This window comes from Thamnophis sirtalis, unplaced genomic scaffold, assembly GCF_051295495.1.
Source record: "Thamnophis sirtalis isolate CommonGarterSnake01/CBP01778 unplaced genomic scaffold, rThaSir2_p1.2 scaffold_10, whole genome shotgun sequence".
In the NCBI taxonomy this organism is placed as follows: domain Eukaryota; kingdom Metazoa; phylum Chordata; class Lepidosauria; order Squamata; family Natricidae; genus Thamnophis; species Thamnophis sirtalis.
The window spans coordinates 50,639,845-50,653,236 of NW_028261390.1; the positions used below are offsets into that span (position 1 = coordinate 50,639,845).

At 36.3% G+C, this 13,392-nt stretch overlaps 1 protein-coding gene across 4 annotated transcripts in view; it reads right to left on the minus strand.

Annotated features, from left to right (window-relative positions):
* The window catches only part of WDR17 (WD repeat domain 17), a 67,256-nt gene that overhangs the window by 33,062 nt on the left and 20,802 nt on the right, over positions 1-13,392 (minus strand). For all 4 annotated transcript variants that reach the window (XM_014055268.2, XM_087724566.1, XM_014055267.2 and 1 more), the window contains exons 7-11: positions 10,874-11,061; positions 9,265-9,433; positions 8,026-8,117; positions 3,613-3,695; positions 118-204 (exon numbers count right to left, since the gene is read on the minus strand). In XM_014055268.2, the coding sequence (XP_013910743.2) occupies positions 118-204; positions 3,613-3,695; positions 8,026-8,117; positions 9,265-9,433; positions 10,874-11,061 (619 nt within the window). The remainder of the gene's footprint in view (positions 1-117; positions 205-3,612; positions 3,696-8,025; positions 8,118-9,264; positions 9,434-10,873; positions 11,062-13,392) is intronic.

Consider the following 13,392-nt stretch of genomic DNA (forward strand, 5'->3'; position numbering starts at 1 on the left):
CTAGAAAAAATAGGCTAAACCAACAAATATATTATATAAGTGACAGGGATTTTAGTATTAGTTCTCTTTAGTGCTATGACATTAATATATAAGGAACTATATGTAATAATAACTCACTTGTTGTTTTGACTCCAGTCACAGCCAAAAACTGCAGCTGGGTGTTTGTATTTGTGGAGAATTTTGCCATCAATTGTCCGAATAATGCTGAATTACAACATGAAAAAACATATCAGACATCAATTGAGTTTTTATCAGAATATGCAACTAAAGTTACTCCAATCAATGTTTAATTTTATCAATTTTTAGAAATATATAACAAAAGAAGTCTATTCTATCAACCACATGAAACAAACCAAACAATCCTATGATGCATTTTATATGTGAATACATAGAAATCATTCCTCTGTAGTATTAATTATTGGTAAATCTGTATTATTGTCTTTTCAAAGTAACATGCAATTCTGCATTATGATCTTTTATTAGTCTGCATTTCATCAGAAAATATAGCCTTTTTTTTTTAAAGCGACAAGGATATTTAGCAATGGAGCTCTAGTTTATCCCAAAGTGAGCATCATATTATGAAATAGTGCCTATACAATAAACTTCATAAAAGATGCAGGGGATATAAAATGTTGATTTAGAATCAGAGAGTTCCAGGTTCATCTTCAGCCAAGAAAGCTTACTGGGTCAACTTGGGCCATTCATTTTCTTTCAATTCTACTTATCCGAAGGCATGCAAGGGCTGAAATTCTATGCCTCATATTTTTTGTTTCACAATACATGCCTATTAATAGAGAAAATGCCATTATTTTGCAGTCTTGTAAAAAATGGAATTCAGAATTACATTCATTATCACCATTATGAGACTATTACTGCTTATCTCTAGGTTCTCGATGCAATTTAAAGCCAAAGCTAAAGATAGTTTTGGCTTTACATCCCTATGCTGCTTGGCACAAGAATACTTGCAAGATTATCTTCTCTAATCAGTTTTGATATATCTGATCAGTGCAAAAAAGAGCTTGTGATAACCTACTTCCATGAAGTGAAGCAAATAGATTTCCTGTTGGTTCAGTTGCTTTTGAAAAAATCTTTCCTCAGAAATTTGATCAGCCCCCACTGTGTTGCCTTTCCATAAGGGAAAAATCTCCTATATTTTTCGGAGTATAAGAGGCTGAAATTCTGGGTGCATCTTATACACTGAATACAGCATTTTTTGCCTCCCGAAGCCCGGCCTCTTCACCAAAATGGCCATGCATACCCTTATGGAGGCTTTCAAAGAGTTCCTGGGGCTGGAGGGGGGAGAAATGAGCAAAAAATGGCCCATTTTTGCCCTCCCAGCCCCCAGCAGCACTCTATAAGCCTTCACTAGGCTATGCATGCAATTTTTTTTGGCAAAATACAGACCAGTTTTTGCAAAAAACAGGCCTTTTTTGCTCGTTTACCCCCCCTCCCCCAGGAGCACTCTGCAAGCCCTCCCAAGGTTATTCATGCCTTTGTTTGAAAAGAAGGTGGGCCCATTTTCGTGAAAACTGGCCGTTTTGGGGAGGTTTGCAGAGTACGAAAACTTTTTTTCCTTTTGGAAAGCTCTGTAACTGATTGATGAGAATTACATTGATCAAGTGCTGTGCCAGCAGAAACACCAGCCTATCTACTGTATTTCTTTCTCTCTCTATTTCTATCTCTCTATCCCGCTATCTACCAACCTACCTACTATCTCTCTCCCCACCTACCTACTGTATTTCTCTATCTCTCTATTTCTCTCCCTCTATCCCTCTACCTACCTACCAGTGGTGGGTTTCTGCCAGTTTGCACTGGCTCGGGAGAACCGGATGGTGAAATTTACCGATCCGGTGAGTGGAGGTTCGACCACTGGACCCGAAAGTAACTTCCGGAACGCCTGCCCCGGCCCTGTCGCTCGCTCACCCCACCCCTCTACACTAGCCCAGCCCAATTTGGTGTCAAGTCCCATACCTGGGAGTGGAGGTGGTGAACGAAGAAGCATGGAGAGGTCCAGCGGCACAATCCACCAGACAGCAGCGGCAAGCTCAAGAGTTTTCTCCTGGATTCCTTTCTGTCCTGCCTCCTCCGATCTCCCAAAGTTCTTTCCCCAGCGTGTGATAGCTTTCTACTGGATTCCCCTCTGTCTTGCCTCTTCCGATCTCCCAAAGTTCTTTCTCCAGAGTGTGATAGCTTTCTACTGGATTCCCCTGTCCTGCCTCCTCCAATCTCCCAAAGTTCTTTCCCCAGCGTGTGATAGCTTTCTACTGGATTCCCCTCTGTCTTGCCTTCTCCAATCTCACTAATTTCGGGCCTTAATCCTCCAGTTGTCTATTTTTGGAAGGTTTTCCCCTCTCTTCCCCCACCCTTCATAGGAGTCCCAAATTTTTTTGCCACATGGCTTGGGGGTGGTGGTCATGTGACTGAGTGTGCATGAGTGATGTCAAGTTGTCCATACCTGCACAATCACATGACTGCCAAGCCATGCCCACAAAATAGGCCACACCCAGAGAATAGGTTCTAAAAAAAATTGAAACCCACCACTGCTACCTACCTACACATACACTATCTCTCCCTACCTACCTACTGTATTTCTCTCTCTCTCTCCCTTTATCTACCTACCTACCTAACTACTCTATCTTCCTACCTATTGTATTTTATCTCTCTATTTCTCTCTCTCTGTCCCTCTACCTACCAGCCTACCTACTCACTCTCTCACTCTCTCTTCCTACCTAATTTCTCTCTCTCACTCTCTTTCTATTTCTCTCTCTCTATCCCTCTACCTACCTACCTACCTACCTGATACACACTCTCTCTCTATTTCTCTCTCTCTATATATATATATCTTTATCTACCTACCTTCTCTTCCTACCTACCTACTGTATTTTATCTCTCTCTATTTCTCTCTCTATCCCTCTACCTACCAACCTACCTACTCCCTCTCTGCCTATCTACTATATTTCTCTCTCTCTCTCTTTCTATTTCTCTCTATCCCTCTACCTACCTACCAACACACTCTCTCTCCCTTTATCTACCTACCTACCTAACTACTCTCTCTCTCTTCCTACCTACCTACTCTATTTCTCTCTCTTTCTCTCCCTCTCTATCCCTCTATCTACCTACCTACTTTTTAAAAAAATTGCCTCTTCAAAACTTTGGTGCATCTTATACTCCGGTGCGTCTTATACTCCGAAAAATATGGTAATTATTTTAGAGATATTATATCTGTACTGACATATGGTAAGATTGCAGTAGGTATAAGTCTAATAAAACAAACATACAAATAAATTCTTTAACATTATATGCAAATTTGGAAGAAAAACTTGATATTCCTGGTTATGAAATGCCTTATCATTTTTTTATTTCCTAAAATGCCATAAAGATAAAGGTAAACTAGCACATATGTGCTAGTTGTTACTGACTCTAGGGGGTGGTGCTCATCTCCATTTCAAAGTCGAAGAGCCAGCACTGTCTGAAGACATCTCTATGGTCATGTGGTTGGCATGACTAAACGCCGAAGGCGCACGGAGCGCTGTTACCTTCCTACCAAAGGTGGTCCCTATTTTCCTACTTGTATTTTTACATGCTTTCAAACTGCTAGGTTATGAGACTTACCAGAATCCATCACCACTGCAGGTTGCTATCCTTTTGGAATCTTTATGACTCCATGCAATGCAGAAGATTCCACTCTTCCCATGCTTCCAAAAAAAAAAAAAAAAAAGTAAAATGTCTATCAATAAGAAATAGTTCATTCCTTTTTGTATTATTTATCTATGTATCTATGAACATTCTCCCCTGTCTTAGAAATATCTTTATTACCATATTGATTTTGATATGCTGATATGTCTTTCTCATTTCTCACCAGCTATGTTTGACAGAAAATTTGGGAAAGTCCTTTCTCTCTAGATTCTATTCTTGTGGTAAAGGGGTAGTTGAAGAAATTACAAATGTTTTACTTTACTGTTCATTCAATGAAAGGCACTGTTATATTTTGTAATCCCTTATTAATTAATTGTGTAGGTTTATACAGATTTATTTTATATACAATTGTTAGCTCACTAGTATGGTTCTGTTTCTTTAAAAGTGGCCAAATGTGGTTTTATTGTCTATAAAGTCAATTACACTGATATTTTAGACATTTCTGTTTATTATTTTATTGCCAATTTTATAATATTTGCATCATCCTTAATCTGGTATGTTCTAACATTTATGTTTTCTAAACAGAATACTAGTCATTGAATGGAATGAAAGACTAAGTGAATTACTAACTAACTAGTGTGGTGAAAAGTCTTAAAAGGGAGCATTTCCAAGTACATTTACACAACACTTCTTTTTAAAATGTGGAAACAGTTCCATCTTTTTTTCAGGGAAACACAGCTGCCTTGGAAGCTGTTTCCAGTTATACAGGCATGCAAACACATGTGTAGCTATTTCAATATGAGAAGCAAAAAATAATGAAGCATATCAGTTGTGCATGAGAAGGCATGAGAAGATTACAAGCAATATCTGAAGCCACCACACGGACTTGGAAAAAGAGCTCACTTTTTCAATTACTGGAACATATGCTTTACTTGAGTTCTCATATAGTCTAAAGCACTTATTTTGAAAGTTGTACATAATCTTATAAATAATATTAGAACACAACTATATGTACAGATCCCAAATTGTTATAATTATGGGATATTGTTACATATTCATTTATTACATTTCTTAATAAAATAGTTTTAAACACATAATTGCCTATCAAAACTTGGAATTTGTATGTCAGGTAAGATACAATACATAATACTATCAAATTCTTAAATTAATATTTAAAATATAATTACTGATTAAATACAATAGTATTTTATTCTGAGATGAAGTGGTGGGTCTTAAATATATATATCTAGGCTTTCCAATATGAGACCCAGAAAAATGGCTAGCTGAAACTGCAAAAATTTGGCACTTTACTATATTCTGAATGAAGTACCTAATTATAGACTCTGTCATTTAGGAAGATGTTTGCATCTTAAGAGGTACAAGATGCTCTTTAAAAAACTTACTCAATGAAATTCAAATTAAATTATAGACTTTTTCTCACAGACTCTACCTATGAGTGTAATCAACTCTGGGGTATATAAAGTGCTGTTAAAAGTAGAATTACACGCTAGATGCCCATCATTGAAGAAATCTGCAATTCATACTGATATGGAAGTTCAGATAGCTTGAACTGAGGCAATTTCTTACAGAAGTTTTTATATTCCAGTAACAAAATATAAAATGGAATGTGCAAGTATGTAAGCAATATGCAGTAAATACCTACTTTCTGTCTATAATTTCAAAAATTCTAAAAATAAATATGGATACTTAATAATGGTTTTTGCAGATAGGTGGAAACACACATTTAAGTCTTTATAACATATGCAGATGTTGTATTCGGGCATAAGATAAAGGAAGTTACATGTCTTTTTAACTAGAAACATACATATTAAAAAACTTCTTGGACAGATTCTGGAAGTACAACTGCTTATTACTCCAATGAGAAATTAGGAAGGGACATATTGGAAAACCATTGTGGATATGTAGATGGTAACTTTTGATTGAATTAAAAGGAATACAACATAGAGAAGAAATGGAAGTTCCCAGTCTTGTGTTGTCCCTTTGATTTGAGAACTTCAATACAACTGAGCCTGCCTAACATTTATCTAAAGTCATTGACACTGACTGCCCTGAAATCTAGTGCACATGTAACAAGTATATTATGCTCTTTCACAATCTATAGTAGCCTGAATCTCAAGGTGATATTGTCACTTCTCAACGTGTTGTGATGTTACTTCAGTTTCCCTACTGATTAGGATAAAATCCATGAGACTTATCTCTTTGTCTTGCCTGAAAAATGAAATAATCAGCAAAGTCCCTGGGGAATTTAGGGCAAATTGAAAACTTGGATGAGTTAGCCAAGGTAACTGAAGTGTCCCACGATGTGCTGACTTTCTTGAAAGTTTCATAATGGCTGGTTTGGAGAGAAGTGATAATCTCTAGCACTACTCTACAAATAATATTTTTCTTTCCCTTTCTGTTTACTTCTACTGACTTGCTCTAGATTGAACCCCCAGAAACACCCTCCCCCCAATTTTTTAATGTGATTAAAGAGTTAAAAGTTTTTGATAAGACTTAGACTATTACTTAAACTTCTCCTACTTGGCTTTCTTCCATTCCTAGTGACACTTCTTGGAGTATTGTCTCTCTATAAATATTCCGTGTCTCTTTTAAGAATGCCTTACCTTCCTTAAGAATACTGGCATATGAACAGTTTGGGTTCTGATTTCTTTACTTTACTCTTTCAGAATGGAAATTAATTTTATCTGGCCAACAAATACCACCACCATATATTTTTTTGGGTGGGGGGAAAGAATGAAGCAACTGCCCTGCTAAGCTCCTCTTTGTCTTAATGAGCTCACTGGCTGCCTTACAGATAGTCCTCAACTTACAACTATTTGTTTAACAACCATTTGACATTACAATGACACTTTAAAAAGTGACTTACTTATGACCAGTCTCACACTTACAACCGTTGCACTGTCCCCAGTCACATGATCAAAATTCAGGCACTTTGGTACCTGGCATGTATTTCTGATGGGTTGCAGCATCCTGGGTCATGTGACCACCCTTTGCAACCTTCTCAGGGGGTTGTTATGAGCAAAGTCAGTTAATGCCTATGTGATTCACTTAACAATCACACTAAAGAAAGGTTGTAAAATCAGATGTGACTCACTTAATGACCACAATAAAAAGTCTGATCCAAATTATAGTTGTAAATCAAAGATCACCTATATATGCATCCTGAAGTTACTGAACTAATCCACAGATACAATGCTTCTATCACATGCAATGAACAATCAGTAGTAGCTAGGAAACAGCCAGCAGTAGCAATTAATCAATTGCTTTTTCATCTTCTCGTGAATTACACTTTTTTCTTTGTCCTCTTTCTTATCAGTTGAATTCCTTTGCCAAACTGCAGTCTCTGGTTATTTGTTTCAGTGGCCTGAAAGAAACCTTTGCATTCAGAAGGTTTCTTTGAACTACAAGCTATTCAAAGATTTCCCTCTTTGAATTACAAGTTACTTCTCAGCATTGTCTAAATACTGTACCAATTTGCTAATCAGACCAGACAACAGTTTTACACAGAAAAAAATACCATTAATACCATGTGGAATCCTTTTAATTTCACTTTAACTATTACGTTAATAATCAACCCTTATATTAGCCTGCCAGGGAGGCCTTGGAAAAATTGCCAATCAAAACTCATTCCATTCACATTCAGCAATCTAAAAATAAAATAGAACAGTAAAATAGAGCTAAGTAGGAATTAATATCCAGTGTAGTTATTATGGGATCTTTTAACTAGCCGAAAAGATGTGCCAAAATAAAATAGAATACCAGTAAATAATTAGATTAGACCAATCGCACTAGCAATAGCATTTATATACTGCTTCCCAGTGATTTACAGCCCTCTCTAAGCGGTTTACAGAGTCAGCATATTGCCTTCCCAAAATCTGGATCCCCATTTTACCGACCTCAGAAGAATGGAAGGCTGAGTCAACCTTGAGACGGTGAGACTTGAACTATCAAACTGCAGGCAGCCAGCAGTCTGCAGAAGTAGCCTGCAGTACTGCATTCTAACCACTGCACCACCACAACTCCTTAAAAGAAATCTTAAAAGTACTAATATTGGGTAAAGCCTCAGGATATTTAATATTCAAGCAAAACACAGTGATACTCAAAACTGCACTGAGATGGCTGCGCTGAGATGGGCCACGCAGAGTTATCCTAGACACCTCTACAAGCTACTTTAGTTCTGTTTCTTTTTACAGGAAATGCTTGAATCCTTTCATTAAAAAGACATAGTAAAATATTTAGGCTTTTTGGGAGAAATACAGACACCTTCAATTATTCACACTTAGTTAATAGATTATTAGTACACTGTGTATAAATTGACATCATTTTTTGAATAAATTTTAGTAAAAACAAGCAAAATAAAGAACTTACTTCACTGAAGCGAGCTATCATTTTGCCCCGTGACACATCCCAGATGAAACCACCATTTCTTGAAGTTGCACCAGCTATACAATTCAAGTCTCCTTTATAGAATAAAGTAATAAAAATACAGAATATTCATTGTACACACATTTATCCTTACATTCCTATTTCAGTATTTTAGTCAGCAACACTGTGAAAAGTAGACTTTCTTGAAATGAAAGTTTTAAAGGGCACTTCTAACCCACATTCTTCTACCTGACAAAACCTTCCTCTAATTGTTTATTAGCAAGTTGTGCTCAGTTACAGAAGTGATGGATATACCATTGTAAGTTCTGAAGGATAGCTCCTTCTGGAGAAAATGTATCCATGTGGTCACTGACTTAATTTCTCTTTGTATTGATACAAGATTTAGAAAGTTGTACTATGTTCAGTTTCAAATAAAAATGTCACATTGTAAAAAAAATAAGGTCAAAAATCCATTTAGTAAGTAGGAAAGGGGAAGACTATTGTTTTGCCTTTCAAGGTTTACTTAGAACAATAACTTCTATTCGTAAGCAAGATACATATCTATTAACATTTTATGAAACTGGTATTCTTTTGCAATCAAGTTGAATAATTTACCACATCTCCATATTTTGTGATTACCCATGTAATCCATAAGAACTATTATTAATGTTCACAATACATTGCAAATATAGTTAATGGTAAATTAAACCCTAACCATTAAAAATCCTAAACCTTCAAGAACACTAAAATTCTATACTATACTAAATTGAATTCTACATTTTCTATGAATTAAATCTGTTAACATAATTATTGTGATATCTCCTTTTTGCAGCATGCTCTGTCAAAAGCATTGCTATGTAAAGGTCGTTATAATTTTATTCACTTATTAGAAAGCAGTGACTGAAGAGTTAAACTGCCTGAATGCAATTGTGAACTTTAGCAAAAATGAATTTAACAGATTGGAATATACTTTCCATAATATACATACGTTGAACTGTTGCTAAATATCAACATTTTCACAAAATCCGCTAGGAATATTTCAAGGGAATCTCTTGAAGGTCTAATGTTGGGGAATATTGGTAACATTGCTAAGTTAGTAATTAAAGCTCCGCACATACATTGTTTTTCTGGAAAATATTAACACAGCTATCCCACTTTTTTTAAAAAAAAATCATCTCCCACAACCAATGAGAATTTTCTTTTCAATTGTGTACCAAAAATTTTAAGGTTCAATATTCTCACCTGGAGCCCATGAAAGTGAATATATGACTCCCTCATTGCCAGGGGAGGTACAGATAGCTGTTAAAGTAGTTATATCCCATACTTTTATTGTCCCATCAAATGATGCTGTAGCTAAAAGGTCAGGGTTATCAGGTTTGAATTTACAGTCAAAGATGGTTTCAACATGACCCTAGAACAAAAATAAACTCATTAGAACACTTCTTGCATACTTTATATCATAGAATTTGTTTTCTTTTCTCTTAGTTTTATCTCTTAAAATAAATGCACCTCAAAGCATAACTCTATTTATTAATTCTCATATAGTAGAACCTCTGGTCATGATCATAATTATTTCCATAACTTTGATCACAACCCAATTTGGTGGTGACCCGAACTTAATTTTGGAAAATTGGCACTTATAAAAAAAATGGCACGGAAGGGGAAATTGGCTGCGGAAAAAAAAATTATGATTTTTTGGGTTGGAATCCGATTTGGTTGTGGTCAAAAGTGGTCAAGTGTTTGTGACCAGAAGTTGTATTTCTAGGCTGCCCTTCATCAGATTATTCCACACGGATAAAACTATATGCACAAATAAAGTACTTTTGAAGATCCAAATAATATGAACATTATATAAATAATATAAATTTAAATTTAAAATAAAATTGACACACTTTTATTTTGAGACTACTACAGATTCAATAATCATTGCTCTATTTTAGGGGGCTGTCCAAATAGAAATTTGGTCCACTGAAATCAGTGATGTGCAGTCACGGGAGGCAGGGCCTCACCACTGTCATCATGAAAAGAAAAAAAAATGTAAAAGGAAAAAGGCTGAGGTAGTTGCTGCCAGAGTCACAGTGGATGACTCTGCTTAGTGCTTGACTGTTTAAAAGCCTCTAAAATGGGGAAATATATTTCTTCTATTGTTTTTCTTTATATGCTATATAAAGGTAAAGGTTCCCCTTGCTAGTTGTTCCCTACTCTAGGGGGCGGTGTTCATCTCCGTTTCAAAACCGAAGAGCCAGCACTGTCCAAAGACATCTCCGTTGTCATGTGGCCAGCTGAAGGCGCATGGAACACAGTTACCTTCCCTCAAAGGTGGTTCCTATTTTTCTACTTACATTTTTACATGCTTTTGAACTGCTAGGTTGGTAGAAGCTGGGACAAGTAACAGGCGCTCAGTCAGTTACACAGTGCTAGGGATTCTAACCATTGAACAACTGACCTTTCTGATCGACAAGCTCAGCATCTTAGCCACGGAGCCACTGCGTCATTATATGTGCTATATACTGGACTGTAATTTTATTACAGTGTTTCACATAAGCAAATATATTTTCTATTAGATAATCATATCTAAAAGAACGGCTACTATGCAAACATGTAATGGCTATAGCAAGGAGCTACCAAGAATTGCCTATGAATGATTCTCATAGCATGATTGTAGAAGATGCAAACATGGAAATGGAACTTTGGTGACAGAAACAACAGATGAGGTCTGGGATCTGTATACAAGCACAACTTATATTGAGCATACTGTTCTAAAAATAATCTCTAGAATAAGATTACATTACTACATAAAACACAGCTGAACTGATCTGAATCTGTTGTTTAGGTAAGAGATCAAACATACCAAATCTCGAAGAAATTCCCATTTCTTAGCTCCCATGTTATAAAGCCCCACTCCACCATCCATAAAACAGCAGACAGCATGTCCAGGAGGAAGTGAAAATGCTTGATTTTGGGTTAGACTTGGAGATGGAACAGCCTCACTTGTAGATGATGTATGATGGTTTTTGGTAGGAGACCGTGAAAAGAATTCTGAATGAAAAGGTAAAATATTATTAGGATAATTTTCCTTCCTTCTCATTAAATCTGCTGCTAACTATAGATAAAAAAATATTACCAATAAATCACTCTACATCTTTTGCTAAAAACATGCAAACAAGAGGCTTTCTTTTGAAAAATTCTTTTTGGCCTGGGGTAATGGCAATAATGCAAGATCTCAATGGTCTTTCCACTATTCTCATGTTATCATGTCAGATATGCATCAAAACAAAGATTATTAAAGAATGTTGATGAAAAAGTAGTTGACAAGGCAACACCAAAAACGTAACCCAATACAAAGAATGATGCAATATCTGGCCACTGGGAATAATTAGGAGAGGGAAGCTCATTAGTATGTTTCAGATTTATTTCACAATAAATTGAAGTAGCAGCACAATACAGCAAAGTATGTGCCTGGGGATTTTACCATTTTGGATGGCAAGAAATACAATTGCTGGAAGTATACCTACGAGTTTCTTATAGGCATTTTTTGTTGCTTCTGGGAAGTCCTCTCCTAGTTAATTTAGTTTAAGAGAACAATAGGTTTAACTGCTGCTCGTTTAAAGATACAAATCGTTCAGCTAGAAATCAACCTTTCCAACCAGACCAGGTCAGGAAACAAGATTCACAACTTTGATTGGAACTGTATTTATTCAGATGGGCTTTAGTGGGTGAATCTTGGAAGATTGACTAGTTTTGTTTCCCTTCTTAAACACTTTGAGTTATAATGGAATTATCCTGCGTATCTTTGTAATCTTTTTTATTTCTGCAGTTTCTCAAAGATTATCTCTGTGATTTTTCTTCTTATAATGAATTGCATCCAATCTATACCCTCAGTTTTATTTAAAAGCAGCAGGATAAAGTTTGGAATACTGAAACTGAAAAAAAAAAATCCTAAATAGGATGACAAGAGACATAGGATGCTATAAAATGATTATCTGTTTAATTTCCTAACTATCCAAAACAGTCCTTAAACCAAACTAGGATGCAATAAATTATAATGCCCTTAAGCTATGATATAATACATGTAATCCCATACAGAACCCAGCAAAGATCCAGCCGAGATCTGGGGGATAGGGAAACTGTTCAAAGGACAGACATGACAACAGAAATCCTCTTAGGATCAGGTTTGCTTGCACTCATGTCAGAAGAACCAAAGGCTTCCAGATTGAAAGAGTTAGCCGGTGACATCACCGTTGTCCAGGAGACAACCAGGAGCAAGTCAGGAATATGGCAGCTCCTTTGGATCTCCAGACACTAAATAAAACATTAGATCTGCATTTGCAGGAGGAAAACTTCCTTCTTTCTGAGGGGTCCTTGGTGCTCTCTGAGCTTGGTTGTTTTGCAGATATTGCATTACCAAACTAGGTAATATCATCAGTGGTAATGAGGAGTGGGTTTTGCTCTCATTTTATATTCTAGTGGCTTGCCCTATTAGTCTTGGTGGGTGTGGTCTAGGTAGTACTTTGGTTGAGCTGTTTACTGTTAGCTTGCTTGGCAGTCCTTGATTGGGATCTTCTTTGCTTTCTTTGTGTTAATCTATGCCCATCTGGTGTTGATTGCTGGTGAGGAGGTGGTGTGGTCTTTTTCTTCCATTTGTGACTTCATGATTCCCTTTTTTGAATGGTATATAACCGAATAACAGAGTTGGAAGAGACCTTAGAGGTATTCTAGTCCAACACCCTGCTTAGGTTAGGCAGGAACTCCTACACCACTTCAGACAAATGGTTATCCAATCTCTTCTTTAAAACTTCCACTGTTGTAGCATTCACAACTTATGGAGACAAGTTGTTCCACTGATTAATTGTTCGAACTGTCAGGAAATTTCTCCTTAGTTCTAGGTTGCTTCTCCCCTTGATTAGTTTCTACCCATTGCTTCTTGTCCTATATAGATTTTGTTTACAAGTGGAACTCAAAAAATTAGAATATCATGCAAAAGTTCAATTATTTCAGGAATGCAACTTAAAAGATGAAACTAATATATGAGATAGAGCTGTAAGCCACAATCATCACAATTATGACAAATCATGGCTTGAACTATCTTGCTTTGCATGTAATGAGTCTATCTCATATATTAGTTTCACCTTTTAAGTTGCATTACTGAAATAAATGAACTTTTGCACGATATTCTAATTTTTTGAGTTTTTGAGTTTCACTTGTATATCTATGTGCTTGCTGATGACCAATTTACCAGAATGCCAGGATCCCAGGAATTCTGTAGCCTTTTTTGGACTTGGCTTGGTCTAGGATGGTCAGTTTCCCAGTTGAAACCATGATTAAGCCTGTCCATGTCTTGTGAAATTAAAGAGTTTTAATCTTCTGCTA